At 44.6% G+C, this 27,294-nt stretch overlaps 1 protein-coding gene across 2 annotated transcripts; it reads left to right on the forward strand.

Moving 5' to 3' along the window:
* Nucleotides 1-923: 923 nt before the first annotated feature.
* Nucleotides 924-27,087, forward strand: LOC126521529 (MFS-type transporter SLC18B1-like). Of its 2 annotated transcripts, XM_055065836.2 has the most exons (14): nucleotides 924-1,362; nucleotides 6,050-6,145; nucleotides 6,543-6,616; nucleotides 7,837-7,984; nucleotides 9,132-9,200; nucleotides 9,735-9,834; nucleotides 10,272-10,426; nucleotides 12,227-12,325; nucleotides 12,903-12,991; nucleotides 15,483-15,578; nucleotides 16,212-16,286; nucleotides 16,811-16,904; nucleotides 25,883-25,942; nucleotides 26,934-27,087. In XM_055065836.2, the coding sequence occupies exons 1-14, from the start codon at nucleotides 1,174-1,176 to the stop codon at nucleotides 26,934-26,936; spliced, it is 1,347 nt and encodes a 448-aa protein (XP_054921811.1). In that variant the 5' UTR covers nucleotides 924-1,173; the 3' UTR covers nucleotides 26,937-27,087. The 2 variants fall into 2 exon arrangements, with proteins under 2 accessions (XP_054921811.1, XP_050026190.1); XM_050170233.3 differs by lacking the exon at nucleotides 26,934-27,087 and having other exon boundaries at nucleotides 927-1,362; nucleotides 25,883-26,044.
* Nucleotides 27,088-27,294: the final 207 nt, after the last annotated feature.

Consider the following 27,294-nt stretch of genomic DNA (forward strand, 5'->3'; position numbering starts at 1 on the left):
AGCCCGTATCTATGAGGAAGGTTAAGAGCGCCTTTGTTTCGCTCAAGACACTACCAGCGCAGCTCCAAAGTCCAGGTACATGGTGCAACTTGCACTTTGTCGCTTGATCTTACCTATACGTCGCTCCAAAGCATTCTCTAAGCCCCAAATGAGTAGTCCCTAACCCACCGCTTATACTTAGCAAATACGAGCGTAGCTTTCCATCATTTATCATTCGCAATGTAACTAAAGTTGCTACAGTCAGCATGATTATTCTTTTACTCAGTAACTTTTCTACATACTTGTTCTTCATAAGTGATGTTTCCGAAATGAAATGCGCAGAAAAGGTACTACTGCATTCGGGAACACTGCCTACCCCTCTGAGTGCTTCCCATTATAGGCACCTAGATGCAGTGTTATAGCATATGTCAGAGGCTTTCTATGCTGTTGTTATGGTTGTTATCGTTATTGTCGTTCAAGCTCGGCTGCGCACCCTTGAGCTGCTCATTCAAAATAATGCAGAATATACTAATGTATTGAAATCTATCGAAGAACAATCTAAAATGTGTTCACCTGGCATACGTTTTCCATATACAACTATTTCTCTCACAGATAAGTTTCTTGAACAATGCCAGACAACCCCGCCCCCCGCCCACTTCTAGTAGTTGTCTTTAAAGCTACATCTTGGTTATTATCCGCTCTCTAGGCATGCGTTATTTTCAACAGTGTTTCCATAAAACCAAAAGCAGCCTTCATTCTAAAACACATGTGAATTTTCCGCATATGCGCAGTATGAAGGACGGGGGTTTCCACTGGCTATTTTAGAAATGCAGCTTGAGTCAGCAACACACGCAGCGATCACTCTCAGCATGCGAAGGAAGAAGAGCGTTGTTCAGTCTGCCAGCTACAAAGATGACGCATTGAAGCGCTTTGGGTACTATTTTTACCTACATTGTAAGCGTAGGCTCAGTGGTACAATTCTCTGCGGAAAGGAAAAGGAGAACAGCACGGCATGGGCGACCATCATAAGCCCCTGGTCTTGAACTCGACATACGAATAACGCCTTCCATATTTTATGTAAGAGGGCCCCTCGATTCTACAAATAACGTGAGCATCCTGCTATTTATCTCTTATCGCTTTTTTCCATCCATCCGAAGGCACCTTAAGTGTCAGTGAGATCAGGATGCTTTACCAATGACAGCCGACAGCGGATCACGGGTGTATTACGGGGCAGTTGAGCCTCAGCAGAAGGCTGAGGTTGAGAAAACCACCGAGGACTCTGAGTCAACCTGGAAACGCTACATTTGGATCGTGCCCCTCCTACACACGGAGATATGGATGTCGGCTCTGCTTGGTGTAATGCAGACATTCTTTCCAATGCTTGTAAGTATATATCAGGTGGAAGCTATTTAACCCCAATAACATCTCACTAGACCAAGTAGACGAGCGATGGGAAGAATTCAAGCTCTAATTATAGGGCTTAGTCTTGCACCTAACAAAAAGTATGAAGCCAGAATGTTTTTTAAATACAAAAGAAATTAAGCGGATGAAGCTGATGGAATTCTCTTCCCAGTTACTTTCGCATTACGGCGTCATCTTGTATTTTTGAGGGTTGTGCGAATATTCGAAACTGTCAATTAAGCAACTAATGGAATAAGATTCGTTATTCGAATTTACTATTCGTAAATCCCAATATTTTTTCGATTACTTTTCGAATATTTCGTAACGTCATCTGCATCTATTTAACCATAAAGGTGGAGTAACATTACAGTGAATTTTCACCCCCACAGGCATAGTAAAGACACAAAACATAAGAACTTGCGTTGTGGAGCAGGCTACTACGGTTAGGTAGCCATATTTTACAGGCTATACTGTGGTCACTTCCACTCTCTCAATAGTACTGTGCATGCGAATAAATTGCTTGCACCTAATGCTCCATTTGTGCTTTTATAACCTACAATAAATTACTTTACAATGCTTCGTAATGTACTATGTAATGACAGCGACTTGCTAACTTTAAGAATAGTAGGATGTGAACATCGCCTTTTATTCACTGTGATAACGGCTGATCGAAAAGTATTCGAGAACTATTTGGCATTCGATTCGATTCGCTTCTGGCACTATTCCAATCATATTCGATTCGGTCCAAAGAACCACTATTCGCATATCTCTAGAATTTATAATCAAACCACCTTCCTAAAATTAATTAACCTTCGTAAATATTGTCTTATTTAGCTTAAATGATATAAGTTTAATAAGTCGTCACGATGAAAAGACAGTGCGCAAAAGTCACACTTTACCTTGCGACCGGACTAACCGTGCGGCCCAGCGTAGCACCGCCAAGGTACTACGGCCTTGCTACTACCGCGCCCTCCTCAATAGCGCTGTAAATAAACTCGATCCTGTCTTACCTAACAGATTCATCAATACTACAGCAGATTCGATTACGTTGGCGTGTTGGCCTCCACAGAACTCTTGGCAGCCAGTCTTTCAGCTTGACATTGTAAGTTGAAACAGCGCAGGCTCTCACGGTACACCGATAGGCGGGACCGCAGTTGACATGTAGGACCGCATGATGACGAAAAAGAACCAACTATCGATATTATTGACGAAGGCGTCAGAGTACCATAAGAGTCAGGTTAGTTCCTCTGCAGGCTGTCAGAGTGCACGTACTGTTGTCGCAGCACAAAAGCCGGTCGCTGAGCGTATTTTTTTTTTCCTTTCACGCGCTTTCTAAAGAACGCGAAAAACGCATACAAATAATGGCTGCGCGAGAGGTAGCAGAGGTAGAGCAGGTTTTCGGCCATGTTCTGAAATGTGTTCCTTATAATAAGCAAAAAAATTCCGTATTTAAGAAAGCTCTTAATTATCGTTGTCTAACCACCTGAATATGGATAATGCAGAAGATATCCTAATACGCGCACTGTTACTGTGAACAACCATGCACAAACTTTTCCTGCGTAGGATGCATTTTAAGTTTTCAGAAGTCTGCCTAACGTTACATAGGACAGGAAGAACGAAGCGAAAAATAAATTCAGCGGATCCCATGCACCATGCGGACATTCGCTTTCTTTCATTCCTACGCAAGTATTAAAGCAAGTTTTATGCAAGCTTATAGCAGTAATACGCAGATGTTTGTGCAGTATGTTCAACAGGCTACGCATGCATGCCCACCAAGAAGCGCTGATGCACCGCTTCCCGCTTCTGGGTGCAATGTCCACAGCATTCTTCGGTGCGCATGGCCGTCAGACGTTCCTCTCCCCCTTTTCAGCCAACCCATGCTCGCGTTCTGCGCTACGCTTTGCAGCGTTGCATATACGTTCTTGGTCTGATCGACACTTCTTTCGGGCGCATGTGTTTTTTTCCGCACTGAATGTACCTTTGGTTTCATTTACTTACTAACGTGCTCTGATGTGTTGCAAGCGACCTCCACACACGGCTACGTCTGTTGTAAACTTGTTGTTCATTTCCTGCTTGTAGTTGCCCCACGCCGCCAGAACCAGGAAACCGCGTCAGCCTTGGGCGCCATTTATGGGGCAATACCGTCGCCTAAAGCCAAGTGCAGGCCTAGTGCATAGTGTGTAATTGGTGTAGCGTGGTGGTCGTGGAATAATGGATAAAGGTCTTGTGTCCACTCGGTAACACCGACGCCCGAAGCCCCAAGGTAGAGGAAAAATGTAATAAATGCTTTACTTTAGAATAAAACGGCTTGGCCCACAAATGACCCAGCCGATCACAAGTTGTCCTCATCGTCAGTCTGCCTCATATCCACAGAAGCAAAAACCACTCAGCCATTGCTTACGCAGCGTACATATAGTTGACGTTGGGCGGTTTACGTTCTTAATCCTGCTGAATTTTGTAACTAAACAGTAAAGCTTTTTCCGCCCTTAAGGGAGCTGATTTGTGACATATAGCAAACACCTTTGCCCTTTACGACTAAAATCCAATCGCTGATGTGAACAAATGAAGTTTCCACCTTGGGGAACGTATTGTGGCAAGTAAACATAATGATAGGTGCCAGTAGACATGAAAACTTTATAAATTATGCAGTTAAGAACTGGAGGACACTTAATAGCTGCCTTTCAGAGTGGAAAGCGATAGCATTCAAAGATTCTTTACTGCTGCTCACGCTTCCCGGTGACTGCAGCTTTCGCAGCAGTAATGCTTACCGGGAAAAGCTCGCAGCGAATGCTATGCACGAAAGCGAGCTTTCTGGAAGAAACGCGGCCTCTTGCGTGGGCTGATCCCGCGCAACTGCGCCAGAAAAAAATTACTTAATTTTCAGGTTTCTGTTATTGTTTCGCAATTTTAATAGTTCAGTCTGAGAAGATTTAACATAAAAGGCATGTGCTGACGGTCTTTTGTTTCACGAAATTTGTTTGTGGGCTGTCATTTCTGGGCTGTCATTCCAAGGAATACCTTTGTCAAGAATGTAAGACAAGGTATGAACACCTTTAATGATAGAATGGCGTCTCAATACAATCCACAAATACCGCATGTCATATAGCAAGGCGTGGCATATACATATACCTAAATATATGCGAAAATTTTCGCTCACGCACAACTCCACCTACGCCGAGACGGACACCGGATTTTCTTAGACATGCGACCCTTAACACTATCGCTTTAAGAGTTATCGCCGTCAAACTCCCGTGTGAGACATGTCAATGCCCACGAAGTGGTAAGAATAAATGCTGTTTTCAACTACGGCTTCTGTCATCGCAGGAGTAGACGGAGCTAGCTGTTTACAGTAAACAATATGTTTACAGCCTTAAGAGTAACGGTGTTAACGATGGGTCGAAACAGCGAAAAGAGTTTCGTTGTGTATGTTCCGAAAGTTTCTCTAATTTAACTGCACTTGTGTGCACTGGAGGCCCTCTATCTAAAAGAGGTATAGAAGAAAAGACCTTAAGCTAGATATGCGCGAAACTTGACGAGCTCCCTTTCTGCAGTTCCAAATATGAGAGCTTTCAGAAGTGAAATTCGACCACGAGCACCAACACAGTTGCATGAGTGACTTGAACGTTGTAAAAACGTTGTAGAAGTATTCAATGTTCTGGTTTTCCAGCTAGTTGAATGAATCACACATTCGAAGCAAAATATAGGACTATTTTATTTCTGCACTAATGTAGGTAACTGTAGAAGCGGTGGCCCCTAAGCGCTATCTGAACAAGTAATTAAATTCTGAGTGCCAAAACAACGATATGATTATGAAGCGAGCCACAATGTCGGACTCCGGATTAATTTCGACCACCTAGGGTTACTTCAAGCGTACCCAATGCACGGTACACGGGCGTTTTTTGCATTTCTCCCCCATCTTAATGCAGCGGCCGCGGCAGGGCTTCCATCCCGTGCCCTCGCGCTTACAAGCGCAAGGCCAAATCCACTACGCCACCACGGCGCATGTGTAGAGACAGTTCAAATGATCACAAATACGCTTGCAATTATATGGCATTGAAATGTGTATTACCCAGATGCAAGGCAGACTTTGGCCTGGAGGCCACTATTTGATCTTTAGGATAAAGATGCTTTCCCCAACACACGACTTGAGGATAAGTACATTTCGGCGCATCCCGACAAGAGAAGCACATGGGACAAACGCGGCACGGAACGGTTTGCACAGGCGTGGGTGGAACGCGACACAGCCGCACCACCGACCACAGCGTCATGGAGATCTCGCGCGACAGCACGTGCGTCTCAGAAAGCTGTCACATTGCACGTGACATTCGGGCGACGAACGCGAACTGCAACTGGGTTAGCAAGCGCCCTTAGCGGTGCAGTACAAATATGTGGAAAGAGCTAAAGAAAAAGCCAGTTGGTTTAAAATGAAATATAAGTCGAAGAAACCAATTCTGTGTATAAAAGGATCCGTTTGGCGGTGTATAATTGTTGCAGTAAAGATATTTAGGTAGCGTGAACACATGACCGCCGCTTTGGCCTGTCGCTTGCAACGCAGTGTGTGCAAATTCAGATGAAACTCTTGGCGCCTTCAAGGTACTGGTACAGGCTACACGTGCAATGCGACGAAAGCAGAATAAGCACTGTTCAGTTCTGTTCTTCAACACGACAGGCAACGAAAAGAGACATACCGGCATGGAAGTGTGGACTGGTCTTTTCTACTTTCAAAGCGGCAATGTTCCTCGCTTCGGTCCTGGGAGACAGAATGGTACGACATCTTGCTTTCTTTTTTTTTTGGGGGGGGGGGGGGGGGGTGGGAGGGGGCATGACACTTCAGATATCAAACAGTGATACAAACTTGATACACTTGATACAGCCGATGCATGATAATAGTGATACAATTTTACACTGTGAGTGATCCCAGTTTCTTATAGTATAGTTCTAAATTTCCCATTGTACTCGGAAACGCGCTACCGCATGACGTTCATTAAGTGGGACAGACGTCAATCAAAGTTAAACTCTATTTAAAACTATGTGATTTATTGAATGTGAGCTACCAACAAGGCCATCTTACTCCAAACCTATATACAAATCATTGAATTATCCAGATTGTTGCTTTGTTTTAAAGTACCTATAGGCTATGCCATGTATTTTTTTTCTCACAGCTTCAATGGACGTCTCCACAGACGTGCTATCTAATTGGACAGTCAGGAGCCTTCATTTTTTCGGTTTCAGAAGGGTAAGTCCTCCTTGTCTAAATAACAAGAGGTGTTGCCTTCTTCACAACACAAAAATTCGCTGCACGGATGGCCATACCATTCCCGTGGTTTAGATTTGCGAGGACTAATAGTTCTGTAACTCTTTTCCAGTTTATTTGCTGTCTCTCTCTGCCTTCCCCATCTTTCATCCCCCCCATCCCGCTCCCATGTGTAGGGTAGCAAACCGGTTAAGCTAAACTGGTTAACCTCCCTGCCTTTCCTTCTCCACTTTTTCCTTGACTTGACTTGCAGTTTTCAACACACATGGGATAAATATACGCAGATCAGTTTTTAACGGGCAAACACGTAGTATTACATAGTTTCTCTCTCCCTTTTTTCTAGGACGGAGCTACACACATAAGCCACGGCAGAGACCACAGCGGGTGTCTCAGAGGCAACATTGAGTCGATTGGAGTCTTTTTACTTAGCAAAAACGTTATTTTGTTCGTCAGCATCATATATATATATATATATATATATATATATATATATATATATATATATATATTGTCCCGCCACCTATGCAAAGACTACGGACAGAATTCAAATCTCAGACGTTGTACGCAGAAGCAGAATGACATAGCCGTGGAGACCCTATGAATGGTAATACTAATCCAGAGGTATAGTGAAGTTTGTGACGTCACTTTCTATCCCCATCTCTCCTCGAGAAGTATCCCAGGAGACGTTTTCGTAGTAGTGCGAACAGAATAGCATTCGTAGTGCCTGGAGGGAGCAGTTAGCTTTACTCGCGAATGGTGTGTGTGCCTGCACCTTTATGATAAATGTAGGGCATTCAAGAATGTCCGCACTCGACTACAGCTCGGCATGATTGTAAAATTTAAAAAAAAATTCATGCATGCAGCATCAAATGCAGTGTTGCGGCGAATTAGACACCGGCTGCATATGGCGGTCTAGATCCAGCTGCAGATATCGACAGCCGTCCTCCCTCGTCCTATCTTGGCGTACGCGTATAAGATTGTTTTCGAGATTTGAACTGCTGGATTATGAGTTGTCTTTGATCTTGTATGTGACAAAAATATCCTTCTTTTTATACTTTCTCTTGAGCTATGGTCTGTATTCACATGCGTTTCACAGTCGACCATGTGCGCTATTTGACCAACCCAGCAAATGAGCTCCTTCAGATGGCGGTTTACTCATGGTATCAATTACCACGAATAACGTTGCGCGTATATTTGCGCAGCTCTCTATACTGGTCGTCCGGAAGTCAGTCGCTGTTCTTGCTCTCGCTTGCCACGGTCCTTCTGGGAGGCTTCGCCGTCGGACTGTACTTCGTCAGCCTCTTCTCGGTAGTCACGCACAAGTTTAGCAAAAATCCTGGACTCATAATCGTAAGTCTTTAGGTCTCATCGACATGCTGCGCGCTGTGGCTTTTCTATTTTAGGCTGACTTGGAAAAAAAAGTAACTATATGTGGCTGATTTGTTTATGTCTATGCGTTATCGCTAGTTTTATTCGTGGATATGTTTTTGTGGAAATGTCTCAAGAAAACAATGTGAAAGTAGCACTGATGCAAGTTATTTATGAGACTACAGTCGAATAAAGCAATAATGCTAACGAATGCCGTTGTAAATAGAATAGCTGTAAACAACGACAATATATAAGAGAAACATTTAGCTCGGGAGCTCCTGTCTAAATACATGGCAACGAAGACATCATTTTTCTTGACATCTACTGCCATATATTTATGCGTTTTGTTGTATTTAAAAGAAATAATTGAAATATAGCAACTGCAGGGTGTTAATCTTCAATTTAGGCCATCGATATTTGAGAAAAGGTTTAGAAAATTGTCCAAATTTCAATAAAGCCCCGCATCAAGTCTATAACTGTTAATCATCAAGTCTATAGCTATTAATGCATTATTATTCTAAATATCTCTCTACTTCGTTGGTAGGACTTTTTCAAAATCCCCGTAAACATTTTATTCATTTCAAGTAAACTGCAAATCTATATATGACGTTTATTCGTTTGAGCGCCTCTAAAAGGTCAGCTAATAGAAGTGCGATATCTGTTTTTGGCGCGAAGTTGCGAATTTGTAAACTTCGCTTTTTATTTTTTTTAAGCTGACCAATTTGCCGCAATTTTTGGTGAGAAGTTCGACATAATAAATTAAAATTCAGCTTCCTAGAGATGCTGGAACTTTCTCTCTCAACTAATACAAAATTTCATTCAAATGGGTTCAGCAGTTGTCTCCTAAAATTATTTATGCATTTCACGTGTATTTGCATTGGAAAATCGGAGTTTGCCCTGAGCTAAAGCTTCCTCTGAAAGCTGACGTCGGGTTCAGTATTCTTTAATAGTCAAGGCAACGGAAGGCGGTAGTTAGTGTTACTCCCAATGAAGGTGTGATCAATTATCCTAGTCAGACTTCGACGGCTAAGGGAGCCAACTAACGATATGCTTGTCATTCACAGTGCAGTCTTGTTTAATGTTATCATGACAGCAAACATGTAACCACTGTTGGATAAAAACCTCGCAGGCCACGTTAGAAATTTCTTGGGGAACAGGCAACATAATCGGTTCCGCCCTTGGAGGAAAGATGATTGACGTAAGTGTTATTACTTCGGAGCGGAAGGTTATTTATATCCATCTTGCCTCGTTTATTTTGATATTTTGATGATTGATAGCGCTAGCACATACCAAAACGGAAGAGGAGTAACAAAATATATTTAGAAACCCTTATCAAAATGTAAATTTGAGGGTACCGGCTGAAATTTACAAGAATTCGTTACAGGTCTTGACCTAAACAAAGTACTACATTAGTGAAAATTGGTCGTGTGGCATAATTTAATGTGCAATGTAATGATGATCATATTGTAAATATCCACACGATATTATGTCACTCAAGTTTTCATTATTTCAGATTATATTTGCGAACTTGAGGTGAAAATAGCTGCTAGCGGCCGCTCGTTGGCCAGAGAAACCAAGGGGAAAATGAAAGAGCAGAAATGTCGCTAAAGTACATCGGCAACAAAGTTGAGTTAGTGCGTCGATAGTATACTCCTTAAGCATAAAGAAAATATCATCGCAAAAAGCAGGTTGATTATTCTTCGTTGTCCTTTCTTTGGTGTTCCATCTTTAGATCTGGGCTTACCCACTGCCATTTTTCGTCATGTCAGCGATCCTTATGCTTTCTTTCCCCTGGAATACAAAGCTTGCATCAAAAACAAAAATTAACCGCAGTAAGTATGCTTATGGCCGCTGTCTTAACAAGCTAGACCAAGTACGCAATACCCCCAGAAAAGTAAAGCACATGTCTCTGAGTTAAGCGTAGCCGAGCGCGTAACCTGGTAGAAAACAAAGAGGGACGTGTGCCCGTGAGCATCCGTGGCACTGGCATGCTCACGACTGTAACTTGCACAACATGTGTACGAACTTTCACAAGGTCTAGCGACAGAGAAGTTCCTATCCAAGCAATATGTCCTGTTTACATTTCGCGCGCGGTATTCGGTGTGATAGTATATACATACATACATATATATATATATATATATATATATATATATATATATATATATATATATATATATATATATCTTTCTCTCTCTATTTGTATGTGCGTGCGTGCGTGCGTTTGTGTCTCAAAGCTTATTGTGCCTCGTTTTGCTTTGTCCTTTAGTGCCACCTCCAATCAACGAAAAGGTAGAAGCTGCGAAACCCAACTACTCGAATCTAATGCGCGACCCGCTGTACTTGGCTCACATGGCTGCGCTCACAACGGTGTGGGTTGTCTCAGCGTTTAATGAGCCGACATTGCAGCCGAGCCTCGAAGAGGTGAGCGAACGTTCGGTCTCTGACATCTTGGATGAACACTTCGCCATTCTTCAACATAAACGGCGCTCGTGTTGTAAATTGCAATGATAATGAGATTTTAAGATGTGTCTCGCGTTTGTTGTTGATGCCTAGTCTTTCTTTTTTCCTTTCGTCTTGTGTGCATTAGCGTTTGCGCGTGCTAAAGTGTGTTTCTATCATCATTATATTTCATGTTTATTTAATTCGTTTTATAGCTAATTATGTTTATGTAAGTAAAATGGAGTAGCCAAAAGAACACTGACAATTTATTTATAATGCAGACAACATAAGGGGGGGAGGGCAGAAAAATATATAGTTGACAAAGAGAAGATAAAATTGTGTGGCCACAGGCACCATGACTGCCTCACTGCACCTGAACTATAATGTGGCCTAAAAACGATAATCAGTATGAGTAGGTAAGTGGTCAGGGATGGGGTAATTAAGAATTTAAAGAAAGAAAGGAGCTTGGAATGTAGACAGGAAAGAAGAAAGAGAGAGTTACGGGACCTGGTGGTCGTGCTTCGTTGGTAGGCATTCTGTGCTGTCGCACAGTCGGGCACAGTATAACGTGAGGCGCTAAGTGGTCCCGGTGGCATCTAAGAATATTGCTAGACTTTTATGCGCCGGAGCCCGGCGTCTGGCTATGCTTGTGGGGAGAAACGAGCTGCAACTTGGTGATCCGCGAGTCCCAAATTGAAATAAAGTCGTCAGGACTTCTCAGTGCCACGCTGTGTGAGCACCGGAGCAGCAGATTATCCAGTCTCTCCCCTTTGCCGCATTCCAAACCTCCTCTTCCAATCTCTCCAGTAAAACCCCATTTTACTTTACCTACTCTCTGTATGGTAACATAACCAACAATCTCCGTTGGCGTTCTTTGATTACTATTCCTATGACTGGTGCAAGCAGGCGGTGAGCCTATAAGACGAACTTCAATCACTAATTCTTCATTGGATGCACTTGTCGCCCACAAAATATGTATGTATGTTCAAGTTTACCGCAACAGCGGCAACGCTGACGGCGTAATAAATTGTAAGTCGATCAAATAAATCCATGAATAATCGATCCCTATATGGCATAATCGTGAGCTTTGAAACAGGCGGTGTTTATGGCGACAATTAGAGGTCGCGCTACATGTATCTGTAGGTGTGATAATTGCTGGGCTATCGCGCAAGGTTACAACATCCGTGACCTAGCAGTGATTTCACACGGCTTGTGCGTCTAGTATGGAAGAGTGTGTGTTACAACTATGTAGATTACATGTAGAAGCAAACAAAAATAAGAGCATCACAACCAAGGTAAACATGGTAATATTCAGTCTGCATTTGTTTTGTGGTCATGTTTTAAGTAGCAATAATCAGCTGCCTATGCATTATCAAAACATAGCACAAACAAACTGCTAAATAATGGAAAATCAGCCACATTGAATTGCCTTTCTATAACGCGCACCATTTTGGTTATATTCCGTCCAAGAATTGTCAGTTTATGAATGCATTACCAGCGACACGCTCAAATCTAAGCTTTAGCCATCTCCATGTATGCTTGAAACTGCACTTATGGATCAAAGTTATCTACTCACAGAACTACAGCGTATCCATTGAAGTATCCGCATCAACGATACGTTTACATGCAATCAGAGTGCCACATTACCACATCATAATGGTCTCCTCGGTATTTCTCATGCTAATTCCTTATAGCAACATCCATTATTCAGCTTGCAATATAGGAATCTATGAACACTTGTGCCCCCTTTGTGATATTTCTGCATTTACCTTTCTTTTTCAGTTTCAAACAAGTGTGACTGTTCGAGGAACAGTGTTTGCAGTTCAATTCACGAGTTATGTCTTTGGCTGTGCACTCGCTGCTACCTTCTGCCACTTACAGGTAAATAACTTCAGTATTCTAAGTCTTAGATCAGCGAATCAAATATCTTGTCATGGTCGACAGCGATCCATTGGTGAATAAATAACATATGTAGAGTATATATTCATGACAATGAACCATGTTCATATTCAAGAATAAAGTACCAGTTAACTGGTTAACGTATGTGATTTTTTTATGCGTGGCAGTTGCTGCACATACGAAACCACGAAACCACGAGAATAAGCTGTTATCATAACAGCGCTGGCTCAGAAATGCTACCGGCAGCCCACATGGGTTCCGCAAACGTGGAACACGTGATGGCGAGCAAAAGGACCTAGAGGACGCAGCACCGTTAAAGAATGAAGTGTTTTAGTCGCCTGCCTGCAGCTCCCAAATGCTTTATTTTTGTTCTATATTTTGTCCCAATGAAGGACTTCAATCATTTGTTTGTCAGTGAGAATATTGTTTAGAGCTGACAAGCTACGTGAATAGTGGTGAACGTTTCAGAAAAGATGTCTTAGGAAAAGGAATTTATTAATGCATCTAGACGGCTTACCTATTACGTTTTCTCTGTGTTGTTTCGTTTTCCTTCATTTAGGTTATGGCATTATATGCCTTCCTCGGTCACCTACTTACGTTGACTGGATATTTCATCATAGGACCGGTAGTACTAATACAGCTTGAACGGTATGGCTTTCTTTGACTCACTGAACCTTTTATTGCGAAAGCAATACTGCTCGCACTTTCGGCCCATCAGTGGTCGTGGCGCCTCCTTACACAGCTGCGCGTCACGTGACCATGTGACGTCACGCCAGACCGAGAGACGGGGCCCCAGCTCGCGGCATCGATGGTGGAGGCTAAGCCTTGCGCGCCGCTGCTGCGGCGCTACCGAGAGAGAACGCTCGCTGGTGTGGGATAAATGGGGCTACAGCTCGGCTCCTCGCAGTGGTCGGCGCGCTGCCTTGCGCTATGTCGGATGATGTATAGCCATAAGTTTAACAAAGGTCAACCATGTCCACACCGTCAGCCGAACCAAGGCGCAGCCAAGGGTATTGCTTTCGCAATCTTCCAGGCTTAACCAAGCTAAGCCTTCAGCCAATTCTTTTTCTACTAGTCGTATGTGCTCAACTGACAAGCGCCTTATGATGCCGAATAGTGTTTTTTGAGTGTTTTTTGCCCAGCTCTTAAATAAATAATGAGCACTGAGTTTGGAAAGGTGACTAATAGCTGCCGATGATAAATATGTACGAATTTAATTCTCCATGTTTAGTAAACAAATGAACAAATGAACTTTAAACGCGGAATAAGTGGTAGAAAAAGGCAAACGTTTCAATCACCAGAAAGGTTGCAAGCGTGTGTGTGCTTCAAAAGTGATGAAAGAAATATGAGCGCTCACTTGAAAAATGATAACCATGCAGGGTAGGCGCTGCCCGGGGATGATTCCACCAAGTCGAGAACGTTGTGATTAAATACCCTCCGTAGAGGGCTTATAGGGCTATCGTGAAATAAATAAATAATAAATTACCACAAACTGATAACAATACAATCCGTAACACTCTGGGTGCAGTCTTAACCCCGCTTTTGGCATACTTATGTGCGTAACTGAAATGTGTGCAAGCTTTAATGCAAGCTCCTTTACTGATATTCGAGAGAAAGCTTCCAACAACTTGCTCATAACATCTCATTGAACGGTATCGCATTCAAAACCTGCAACAGTGCGACGAAGCCAAGCACAAATGAGAAAGAATAGCACAACTTGAGGCATGTTAACTGAATATTATTTCAAACAAGGGTGGCCTATTATACGAGTAGTTTCCTTTTACGATCGCCGAAACAGACCAAGCATGCGGACAAGGTCCCACGGGGGTACAAGGGAACGAACAGGCTAACGCGTTAGCTCGAGGGTGTACCAACCGAGCGACGGCGTCCTCTTCTAACCCTAACCACTCGCCCTATCCCTCTCAAAATTCCATAAATTTAAATGTCAAGAACATCCTTGCTCACCAGCGTGAAGTCCGCAGAAAATACCCGCCGCCCCACGCACAACTTAGCGGGATAGAGGCCATCGATTAGCGCTAAATAGAGACTGTGGTATTGCCCCATCTAAAATTGCTAAACGTCATGTATCCCACTCGCTATATGGCCAACTGCCCTTGGTGCGGTGGCATACTCACCCTAATACATGTAACCTGAGAATGCACTAAGAACCCTCATAGGCCAAACAACAATGCCATAGTGGAGCAGTGGGAGGCACAACTGGCCCGTTCCGATTTGGCAGGACAAAAGTCCATAATTTAATTAGCCAGGTCACGCAGGCGGCCACCCCTCCTTAAGATGTCTTCCCGACAAAGTTTATATATATATATATATATATATATATATATATATATATATATATATATATATATATATATATATATACATACACATAGTTAGAACTCGAAATATAGTTCTAGAGCTTGACGTGCCAAAACCACGATGTCATTATGAGGCACGCTACAGTAATTAACTCCGGATTGGCTTTCGCCACCTGGGGTTCTTTATCGCGCTCCCAATGCTCGAACGCGTTTGCATTCTGCCCCTGTTGTAAAGCGGCCGCCGGAGCCGGGAGCAAGCCCGCGAGCCAGCAGCGCAAAGCCATAGCCATTCAGCTGCCGCGACGGGTATACTTTCCGCATCGGGCAACGCAAAAATCGTATCGACGAAACTTCTCTAATCTCGCTTGCGTAAGAGCCCTTTCTTACTAACAGATGTCTGGGCGCTCGCCAATGGTTATAGCGATCCATACTATCACAACATGATTGCCATGGAGATGGCAATTCTTAGCCGGTGCTTAAGTATGGAAAGTGTTGCGAATGTGGGAGCTGGTCTTTTCAAGCATTGGAATTGGTAAAAGTTTCTTTTCACAATGGCTATTGAGAGCAAACTAATTTCCATACCTGCAGTCCATCCATTTCCTATACTGTTTTGTTATAACTTACTGAAATATTAAAACACTGTCCTGTTTCTCCTATATAAATGTTTCCTTGGCTTACGGCGACCTTACGGCGAAGACCTTACGGCGAAAAGGCCATGATTTTTTTTTCTGTTAGAACCTTGTACGCGCCAATCTTTTGGGAAACTTTGCTGGCTCGTGCTATCTTTCTTATAGAAAACTCACAATTTCCTTTTTACATAGGAGCTTAGGACTTGTTTATGCGTCACAAGTGTTGCTGGGAGTGGGAATGTCATCGTTATTTGTGTGTGCATACCACCAAGCACTTCAACGAGCCACGTACGTCTTTTAATGTTCAGTTACTTGATTATAATTGAAAATCGTGCCATATATACTCGCCAGCATCTCAACAAAGATATACCTTTCTTCCTTTAGAAAATCAGACAATAAATAAACGTATTACAGAAGTATACAAAAACTCGAACGCACAATATCTAGTAACTTCTATAAAACAACGCGAGAGCAAAAACAACAACTCATTTGGGACAGGACACACAAAATTCGGAACCAACAACTTGAAGTGAAGATTAACAGTGCTGAGAGAATCGATTATGACTACCTGTAGTAGTATTCTTCCATATGCGTTACTAACTTTGCTGTCAGTATGACATGATCATATTCAGGAGTTGCGGCTTACACAAACGCTGCCTTGGGATTTCAAATTTCATGGTACGTGTCTTAATGAGATGCAACATACACAAAATATACTGCACCTTTCACATCCTTTCATGAAATGTTAAACATTTACGAAAATAACTTTATTCTATATACTACATGTATAAACCTTGAAACATGATGCGACCACTAATCTCATCGAGCGCCTCCTAATTAAATTACCAAAGAATATTTTGTTGGTCTGCGACGTCCTATCTGTACTGTAACATTAAAAAACCGTTCCTCTAACGCTCTCAGGGAATTGGACTACCCGGATGACATTACTACCCATGGATTTGTGTCAAGCACTGTATTCACATTCATGGTTTCGGGGTGAGGAAAGAATTTCTCCCACAAAAGAATTATTATGCTTATTTGTATTCAAATAAAAATGCCGTTTCTCATACAAACGTAACGCTCATAACAGAACTGCTTCGACCAAACTTCCAACACGCGTATTTCTTCAATATAAGAAGTATGCTAACTTTTCTACTCAAAATGCGAATCACATAAGCCCTGTGCTCTGCCTGACCATCGCCGCGTCAACTTCAGTTGATTCTCGGAATATTTTTTTGCGCTTAGTTAAGGTATCAAACATTTGCCGGCGAACTGTAATTTCTTTCGTAGCCTTTAAACTAAACTACTTCCAATTATTTCTCATAAAGAAGTCTACTATCACTTTCACCAGCATATAATAAAAGCACTGTCTAAAGGCATCGTAACTCTTACCAAAAGTCTACCTGAACATGCGTGAGTACGTCCCTAACATAAACATATCAGTCCCATTTCGAGTGAGCTCTTGAACGCGCAATGCACTTTCACCAGTTACTGCAATGCAATTGCACGTCTATCCGCAGCTCCATCATCACAGACCCCATAGCTGGGAAGCTAATGGACGCCTACGGCTACAGGAAGGCCACGACTTTCATGTTTTTCCTGCTGCTCACGTTGGTAAGCCACGTATTTCATATGGATGGTATAAATGCAAATGCTCATTCTAAAGTATATTAAGAAGAAAAAAATATACTTGTCCAACACACAAGCTGAAATTTATGTGAAGCGAAGCTTTAGTGAAGCTGTTAATCTTATAGTGATACGTACAATCGTGTTTAGCTTCAACCTATGCAAAGTGTAACTTGTTGCAGTGTTTGTTTTTCATTCATCACAAAGGTAACAGCTTCATTCTCATACAATTTTTATGTTTAGTCACTACACAGCTCACAAACTAGTCGGAATGCAAACACTGAATCAGGCGGATGCACGCTGCGAGAGGTCTACGAAGCGATTTCATGAGAATGAACGCGATGACATATACGTGTGCACAAAGTGCAACACTACCGCTACATTTAAGCATTTTAAACCTATTGTCCCAGTGGCACATGCCCACTCTCGACAATTGAAACTTTAATGAAAAGAGTGGCCATGCTTGAATCGGCACATGCTGCGACCTTTGAGTGATCGCCACAATATCAATTACCACAGCTAAGCACTCTCACCGAACATCCGCCACTAGAATCACAACTGCCCCCCTCCCCCCAAACAACACAGCCAAAGCAGCCTCAGGCGCACTCAGCGTCTGAGAGCAACCTGGTAACCCAGGACCAATTGCAACATGCTCTGCAACAATCACAACAACAAATAATACAACAAATACAGCAACAGTTTCAACAGTTTTTTGCGGAATTCCAAGAATTAAAGAAATACGTTAACGAATCCCTAACCAAGGAACCCAAGCGTAAACGAAAAAGTAGTAAAATGCGCTCTCAGACAGATGACGGTAGCATGCTAACTTCCCACACAGACAGCACAATACCTTCTAAGTCCCATCATGGCCCGTAAACCTCAAATGGAAAGCGAAAGCATCACGATCTGGTCTTGGAACTGTAGGTACATTAAAAGCAAGCATGCATCCCTCTCGCTATATGTGCAGGCGGCGCTAGTACCCCCGGATATTATCTGCCTGCAAGAGGCGGGAGAGCAACCGAAGCCAATTATGGGGTATAAAATTCAGTACGACCCCAACTACCGTAGGGTGGCCACGCTCGTCCGCAGAGATTTGGCAACAACCGTGACAGTGCTCCCCGGTGAGGAAATCCCACATCTCGTCACCACGATATGGCCTGTCAAGAAGGGGAGACCTAAACAAGTCGTATGCAACGTATACAGTCGCCCCCCCCCCCCCCCCGCGACAGAAAGGCTGACTTCGCGTCATTGTTCCGGCACCTACAGGGAATGCTGGAGCACCGCGATCGCCTAATTATAACCGGAGATTTCAATGCAAAGCACAACACGTGGGGCTACTCGAAAGCAGACACCAAGGGCGCCAAGCTCCTCGAAGCCATAGAGCGCCACGAATACACACTAATTACTTTACCAGGTACGCCTACTCGAATAGGAAACAGCGCCAGCAGGGACACGACTCCTGATCTCACCATCACCAACGATACCGTGGGAACAAGCTGGAGGGTCCTAGACGACTCGCTGGGTAGTGATCACTACATTATCGAAATCACCAGCGCCTCGGCCAAACTACGCCGACCCCTAGGGAAGGCCAAAATTACAAATTGGCCTAAGTTTAGGGAGAGGCAACAGCTCGATTTAGATACAAGTCTGCCCTTCCCGGAATATCAAGGCCGCTTAACCACGATCAAGGAATGGGCCCAACGCATCAAAGAACTATATGACGCCAACACTAAAGTGTACCAAACCGATACTGACACGCCGGCAATCGACAACCATCTCATACACTTATGGGAAGCATGCAGAGGCCTCACAAGAAGATGGCGCAAACAGAAGCTAAATCGCAAACTTAGACTTAGGATTTCAAAGGTCACTAAACAGGCCAGCGATTATGCCCTGAAGGTTCACAGGGACAATTGGCGCAGGTTCTGCGATTCGCTTAAAGGCACGCTAAGCACCAAAAAGACGTGGAACATACTCCGCAGCATCATCGATCCTTCAAATACCGAAACAGAAACAAACACAACCCTACAAAAACTCGTTGGCGAATATCCGGGAACCCAGGATGAACTCATACAGGAACTCCAGCAAACGTACACGGGAATCCGGACCGGGCATCCGAAACCATACCCTCAATATCCGGGAGCTCCGAACGAGATACTTGATGCACCCATCACGTATGCGGAGGTATACGCGGCAGCACAGAGCTTCAAGAAAAACACGGCACCGCGTCCCGACAGGATCACCAACGCCATCTTGAGAAACCTAAGCGATGAAACCCTGCGAGCCTTTACAAAGCAGCTGAACGAAGAAATATGGACACCGGGCGGAACATTACCCGAGGAATGGACTACAGCTCACATAGTCCTTATACCCAAACCAGGAAAACCGCGCAGGCTCGATCAATTACGACCGATCTCGCTCACGTCTTGTCTAGGCAAGCTTCTTGAATGAATTGTACTCACTCGAATAGAACAACACATGGAAGAACATGGACTACACCCCGATTGCATGTAAGGATTTCGGAAAGGCATGTCAGCACAGGATGTCTTCCTCCTCCTCAAGGAAGAGGTCCTCAACCCACAACCGGGCAGCAACAACAACATACTCCTAGCCCTTGACGTAGAAAAAGCATTTGATAATATAGCACACGGAACCATCCTAGATGGCCTCGCCGACATAGGATGCGGAGAGCGAGTATACCATTATGTCGTGGCTTTTCTCAGCCACCGCAAAGCCCGCATCGGCATAGCAGGTCTACAATCGGACATATATGATCTACCGCAGAAGGGTACTCCGCAAGGATCAATAATATATCCTTTCCTCTTCAACATCGGACTTAGAAAACTTGCTTTACAAGTGGAAAACATCCCAAAACTCGGATGTGCCTTCTATGCCGACGATATCACTCTATGGGCAACCAAGGGTTCATACGGCGACAGAGAAAACACATTACTCACAGCTATCGGATACATCGAGTCATACCTAACCACAGCAGGAATGAGGTGTGCTCCACACAAGTCGGAGTACCTTCAAGTCCGGCCTAAGCAAACTAAGTAACATCGAGCCCCGCCAATACATCGCGAGATTGCCGGGCAACCTATAAAGCGCGTCCCGACCGCACGCATACTAAGTATGCACGTCCAGGAAAACAACGGCATAAAGCTAGCCTCAGAGAAATTAAATCACGTTATAAGAAGCACCGCATCACTCATCGCCAGAGTACCGCGCAGCAAAGATGGTTTCACAGAGGACGAAACCTTACGACTGGTACAAGCCCTCGTCATCAGCCGTGCCACGTACTCACTACCGTATCAAGTGAAGCGCAAAAGCGAGACAGAGCGCATGGACACTCTTATAAGAACGGCTTACAAAACGGCCTTACAGCTACCGTCAAGCACAAGCACAAAGAAATTATTAGCGCTAGGCGTATACAACACCTTTGAGGAGCTAGCAAGTGCCACGCTCATAGCGCAGAGGGAGCGCCTCAACAAGACTCAACAGGGAAGACACCTTCTTCAACGGCTAGGGTACCCGCTGACACCTCAGTACTGCAAAGAAGAAACACAACTCCTGCCTAACCACATTAGAGAGAATATTGTAGTAGACCCTATTCCCAAGAACATGCACCCCAACCACAATCAAGAAAGAAGAGCAGCGCGTGCCCGCATGTTGCACAAACGCTGTATCAGAGACCCGGATACGTACTACACGGACGCTAGCCCGTCTCCCTCGTCGCCACGTTGCGGGCCCAAATACACACTCGCCGTTGTCAATCAGGGGAACCTGGTAGCCTCAGCCTCCATCTGCGCCACATGCAGCGCAGCAGCAGAAGCAGCAGCAATCGCTCTCGCACTTCGCGACGCCGAGAGCAAGGGAAGGGCCACCCGCGTCCTTACGGACTCACAAGCGGCGTGTCGTTTATACATGAATGGAGCACTCCCTATACAAGCCATTCGAATCCTGGGTCGCACACTAGAATGGACCCACGGTATCGTCTGGTGTCCCGGGCACGAAGGCCTGCGGGGCAACGAAGAGGCGGACTGCGCAGCTCGAGGTCTCACTAGCCGAGCGGCAGACCACACCGTTCTTCAGCTCCCGACAGACCGATGAGCGACCCACGAGTTATTAACGACAGGTCAACAAATACTACAGGACCAACGGCTCGGAAGAACGCAATACGCTCCCCCACACAAAGCTCTCAATAAACTCCAGGCAAGGGATTGGCGCCGCCTGCAAACTAACACATACCCACACTTGTCTCGTCTACACGCAATCTCCTCAGACAGTTATACGTCCCGAACATGTCCCTGGTGTAGCAACCACATAGCGACACTCGCAGTTTCGCCACGAGTCACAACACACACACTCACTACGTGGTCTTGGGAGGCGAGACTTTCCGAACTGGACCTGGGAAGCCAACTGGCGACCCTCGACCAGGCCCGGCGAGCCGCGATCGCCAGTGGAGCCCTGTCAGAGGGAACCACCCAGGAATAAACCGCGCAACGGTTTCTGCAATAATAATGTTCCTCCTCCTCCTCCTCCTCCTCTGGACAATTAGCCCATGCAGAATAGTTAACCATTTGCACGTGCTGTGCGCTAGAGTGCACCAGCTTCGGCGAAATCTGGAGCAAGTTTAGCGCTGTCGAGAAGCTCTTGTGCATAGCGTCAACTTCAGTGGACAATACACGTTTTCTATAGCTGCCCTAGAAGGTGGCACCAACCACAGTTTTAACCCAACCCTCCTTCAAAGATAGTGTACTGTGGTTCCTGCAGATAAGTCACACGCATGCTCTCACGTCGATTTATAAATCTCGTAACATTGTGGTTTGGTACATATAATTGCCTACCCGGGATAGGAGGAGCCTTCGGAGGCAAGACCTTTAAATATTGTGGCCAGAGCGAAGAACAAGTTCTTTTAGCACAAAACGTTTTCTAAAATGTCCACGTAAGTGGACTCCATGCATGACAGGAAAAACAAAACGTGCGTGGTACCATTTTTTGCGCAGCGTGGTCCTGGCTCCTCTCTCTTTCAGTTGGATTGTTCTTGTTATTTGTCTCATATTTTCATGTAGTAACTGTTTGTGCATTATATTATCCGACGACCTATTCGGCATAAACAGTTGAATGAGTTACCCGCAGCTCCTGCTGATGAAAAACGAAGGCCTAGGCAAGTTTAATTGCAGCCGCGTGCGTCATTGCATATCAAAAAAATTTTATCTGAGAAGTAATGTGCACCACAAGTATGTAAAACGCTGGTTGGCAAGTGGAAAGCAACATATAATTGCGTGAAATTCAAGATATCACAGGCGTAGCTCGGGGGGCAAGGGGGGGGGGGGGGTAACAGGAACGTGCACCCCCCTCCTCTCCAACCCCGAATTTCTGCGAATCAGAATATCTGGTATAAAGGACGTGTGACAACGATCGCTTGCCCATTCACCCTCTCCCTCGTCAAGTGGGCACTCCCCTGCCTCAAAAATTACTGCAAGGTATATTTGCGCCTTACCGGCAAAAGTTATACCCGTGTCACACGGGCGTTTGGAAGGCCTTCCAACCGATAGTCAGTTGACTCAAAGGTCAAGTTCGAGCTGCTTCACGGGCGGTTTCGAAAGGACGTGTGACAACGAATCAGAATATCTGGTATAAAGGACGTGTGACAACGATCGCTTGCCCATTCACCCTCTCCCTAGTCAAGTAGGCACTCCCCTGCCTCAAAAATTACTGCAAGGTATATTTGCGCCTTACCGGCAAAAGTTATACCCGTGTCAAACGCGCGTTTGGAAGGCCTTCCAACCGATAGTCAGTTGACTCAAAGGTCAAGTTCGAGCTGCTTCACGGGCGGTTTCGAAGGCCACCGAGTCAATAGTCTATCGAGTTAACGGAACACTCTACAACTCCATCGAAATCTCGATACCCTTTGAGCAACGCAAGCTAAAACAGCGCGAACATGCCCTCTCGTTCACAATGTGCTCGTACTCACGGTTAGAAAGAACAAATCAAACCAAAATGCTCGAAATATACTATATATGAGTGTTATTAATTATTCAATAAAGTCCTTTTGCCGCTTGATATGTGCGAACTGCACATACTCTCGACAACAGTGGCACAGTCTCCAGTCTTCTCACCAAGCAATGGCACAGTCTCCTCAAACCACCTCGTCCCGCCAGAGACCGACCATCTATCTCTGTTCACGCTTGCTTCGGTCACAGAGTCTATTGTCATCATCAAATTGTTGACGATCAGCAGCTCTTCCTCAATGGCATCGGCTTCCGCATTCGCCGCCTCAATCCCGGGATCAAGCTGCATGATCGCACCCATATAGAATATCATATCAGCCTTGTCATCTTGAGTCTCTGTCTCTCCGTCACCCTACAGAGCAAGAGTGCAGTCACAGCGCACTTTGAAGTTTGAAACATGTAAACACACACCAAAACGGCAGCCGCATCGAGTGGCGCAAACGTTGCCACAGTTTCGCTACTCAACAACTTAAAAACTAAACGTATATGTATGGCAATGTATAAAGAATTTTCTTTTATGTAGAAACAAACATAAAAGAAATTATAGTGTTTAGTGGTTTTGTTGTTGTGTAACTTTTCGTGACATGAAAACGAAAATAAACATCCGCAGCGCCGCACAATTTTGCGAGATACGCCTGAACCACTCAGCGGCCTTTCAAAAGTGCCGTGTAGCAGCGCGACAACTCCTTTGAGTCGATAGAGTTGTGGCGTTTCGAAGGCCGTCGACTGGAAGGCCTTCCAGATGTGCCCTCCAAAAGGCTTTCCTTTTAGAGCGAAGCTCTTTACCTCTACCTACCGGCGATTTTTTCGTGGCGGTCCATAGAAAACTCGGCTTTCTAGAAAATGACGATTTAGCTCAAAAAACACATGTAGCGCACGCGCACACGGGCGGCATGATTTTATGCCAACGTGTACACTCTGCGTGTTAATAACTGTAGTCATCGCTCTGAAATATCTTTGGTTACCTGTACCACCTGGCGATTATTTCGTGGCGATCCACAGAAAATTCGGCTTTCGAGAAATCGACGATTTAGCGCAAAAACACGTGTAGCGCACGCGCACGCGGGCGGCGTGGTGTCACCTGCGTGATGGATCGCGGCGACAGTACGGTATCACGATCGTGGTCTTCTCGCTCGGCATGAAGGGCGCGCCGAACCGGCACTTCTTCCTGTTCTTCGTGTAGCACGTGTGCTGGTGAATCTGCAAGGATTCTCTACTCGAAGGTAAACTGCCTCTCCTCTCCAAGACTCCGGAATACTCGTACCCTCCGATTCCGCCGCATCTACCCCCGCTGAACGTTGCGGAAGAATGGCTGGTTGCACCGCGGATCCCGTTCATGTCGATCAGAGTATCACGGCATTTTACGGCGTACTCATTTCATTCGTTCGACTAGAATAGGTTAAGCGGATGGTAACAGCTTTGCTGGCAATACACCTTCGCAGAGTGGATTGAGCCTTCAATTTTTTTTTTCGTCTTCCATAACGCACAGTAACCTGGGTTAGAGCCCTTTCACTAGTATTTACATTCGGCTATATGTCCGCTGAATGCAAATACCAGTGAAAGGGCTATAACCTTTGCATGGAGATGTGGGGCAGACCGACAAAGTAGTGCCAGTAAGAGCACCTCTGCTGTGCGTAAAAAATAAATAATAATAATAATAATGAATTAAATAAATAGAAATCGTGATAAATTGCTGCATAAAACTATAAAGTCGGCTCACAGGTATATCTCAAGCACATCGACTTGCTAGTGGAACAGCGCATTATATCCAACAGATTGCTTCATTTACTTGATTTTCTTCGATTTTATACACCTAAGCTTGGTTGCATGAAGAAAAATTACATATGCAAACTGTGGTTACTTTTACTTTTCCATCAATGTGCGCCCAGAAAAGGCAAAAAAAAAAGAAGTGTCTAGGGTTCAACATCGCTTGCACCTATAGTTATAGGAGCGAAAGCTCTGTTAAGCTCGGTTAGACACGGTTTCGCTTCCTTGAATGTTTGACTGCACATCAAAGGCTTCATCATTATCTTACTGTGGCTTGACTAAGGTAAAAACTGATTTATGGACTGTAAGTAGTTGCCGTTAGAATTTGGGTTACTGTAATGCTCAAACTCAGCCCAGGGCCTGCAGCGAAGAGTTGACGGGCTAGCACCGGCGCGTGCTTCATCCGTGGCGAGACTGAGCGACCAAGTGCCGGCAAAGCAGCCCTCGCCTAGTCACGTGGTGCATATCTGCGACTCCTCTCAGCGGATCACATGATGTGACGTCACACCTTCACCCACGCGCCGATGGCTGAAGGTCAAACGCGCGCCGAGATTGACCTTGGCAGTTGTACCTCGAGGAGTAGAGCTTTCGCTCTAACATTTGCTCTGCGCTGTCAAATGTTTATATATATATATATATATATATATATAATTCAAGGAAATGTTCTGTAGATCCGGTGCATAGGTAGTTGAATAAACGAAGGACCACACTTACGAAGTTTGCATTTTTCATGTTTTAACACCTTGCGGCCGTGGTTCGTCAGAATACACAATGTATTCACGATGTGTTCACGATGTATTCTGACGAAGGCCGGGCCACGGCCGAAACGTTAAAACATTAGAAGTGCCACCTTCGTACGTGTGCTCCTTCGTTTATTCAACTATATATACATATATATATATATATATATATATATATATGTGTGTGTGTGTGTGTGTGTGTGTGTGTGTGTGTGTGTGTGTGTGTGTGTGTGTGTGTGTGTGTGTGTGTGTGTGTGTGTGTGTGTGTGTGTGTGTGTGTGTGTGTGTGTGTCGACAAGCATATTAATCAAGATACTGACCGACCCAGCAGACAGTTGCGGCGAAACCAGGAGTTTATGCAAAGAAGGCTTTGCTTTAAATGTGAACTGCTCACAGCAGAATGACGTCACGGTGAGCCATTTATTCATTTCCATTTTTCTTACAGACTCCTGTGACATTCGGCGTGTGGATCTCCTCAATGAAGTCGCGTTATGAAAGAAGAAAAGTAAGCAAGCAGTGATGAAATATTTGCATTTTCCAGCTCGTCTTAGAGTATTAAATAAAGGAAGGGGACAAGGCGGCAAACCGACAAAGAAGGTGGCAATAACTTTCGCCTTCTTTCGTATGACATTTCGGTACACGAGCTTTACGAGTTCAAAAACATTATTGCATGCGATCTGACAAACGCATGTGACAATGGACCTATTTCGAAATCTTCTATATCTGTACACTGGAGAAAGAGAAGGAAAAGCAGGGAGGTTAACCAGACGCACGTCCGGTTTGCTACCCTGCACTGGGGGAAGGGGATGCAGGGTTGAAAAGAGGGAAAAGTGGATTTCCCTGTATCTTAATTCGTTGGCACATGGCCGCCATCCTAAAATGTGGAGAATTTCTGCCGTGTATTAAGTATTTTCATCTTACATTTGCTGTTACCGCGCCTGAAGAAAGGTTCAAGAAGGGTAATTGTCTGATCCAGTAAGTATCGCTACAGCGCACGATATAATCTATTTATTTATTTATTTTTAATATGTTCGCTGGCAGCATGCCCTCATTGCCGACATCATCATCATCAGCCTGGTTACGCCCACTGCAGGGCAAAGGCCTCTCCCATACTTCTCCAACTACCCCGGTCATGTACTAATTGTGGCCATGTTGTCCCTGCAAACTTCTTAATGTCATCCGCCCACCTAACTTTCTGCCGCCCCCTGCTAAGCTTTCCTTCCCTTGGAGTCCAGTCCGTCCGTCCGTCCGTCATCCGGCCGACATAGTGCGGAAGAAAACTATTTGATGAGAATACTACTTTCAATGACAAAAATGCAACTAATGGCTGTATGCTTCAATATTTATAGAAGAAGAAAAAATAAACTAAGGAACAAAATGCACACGCATTGCACCGCCCATAATACTACGACGTCCACCTAATACATTGGAGGCATAACGCAATTCCCGGGCGCTATAACCTAACTGTTACAAATGTTTTTATTCCATTTCTGCAGTGAGTCCTGCACGAGTGGTCAAAAGTCTTTTTCCCCTACATCGCTTGTCTGTCACGCGACGTCAGGAAAACTGCGAGCACTGCTGTCTGATATGACGTGTACACGCTGACTATGCATGATTAGATTGAACAAATAAATTATGCAGATCCCACGCACTGTGGGAATCGATGTAAGCGAAGCATTCCATGCTGCATGCTTTGATTGAAGAAATTAGCGCTGATGTTCACGGCTAAAGCTTAATGTCTTCGATGTTTAGGCTAACACGAGAGTGGTGAGTTGATGTTAAACGCTACCTTGCGTGCACCACTGCTGTTTGTCTGCGTAGTACACAGAACACACAGGGAGAGGTGTTTGCTTGAGG

This window comes from Dermacentor andersoni, chromosome 6, assembly GCF_023375885.2.
Source record: "Dermacentor andersoni chromosome 6, qqDerAnde1_hic_scaffold, whole genome shotgun sequence".
Taxonomy (NCBI): Eukaryota; Metazoa; Arthropoda; class Arachnida; order Ixodida; family Ixodidae; genus Dermacentor; species Dermacentor andersoni.

Excerpts from the sequence above, each read along its gene's own strand:
- LOC126521529 (XM_050170233.3), top strand. The coding sequence starts at position 1,174 with ATGACAGCCGACAGCGGATCACGGGTGTATTACGGGGCAGTTGAGCCT. Across the intron at positions 10,427-12,226 it reads TGCAGCCGAGCCTCGAAGAG|TTTCAAACAAGTGTGACTGT; the intron begins GTGAGCGAACGT and ends TTTCTTTTTCAG. Across the intron at positions 12,992-15,482 it reads GTACTAATACAGCTTGAACG|GAGCTTAGGACTTGTTTATG; the intron begins GTATGGCTTTCT and ends CTTTTTACATAG.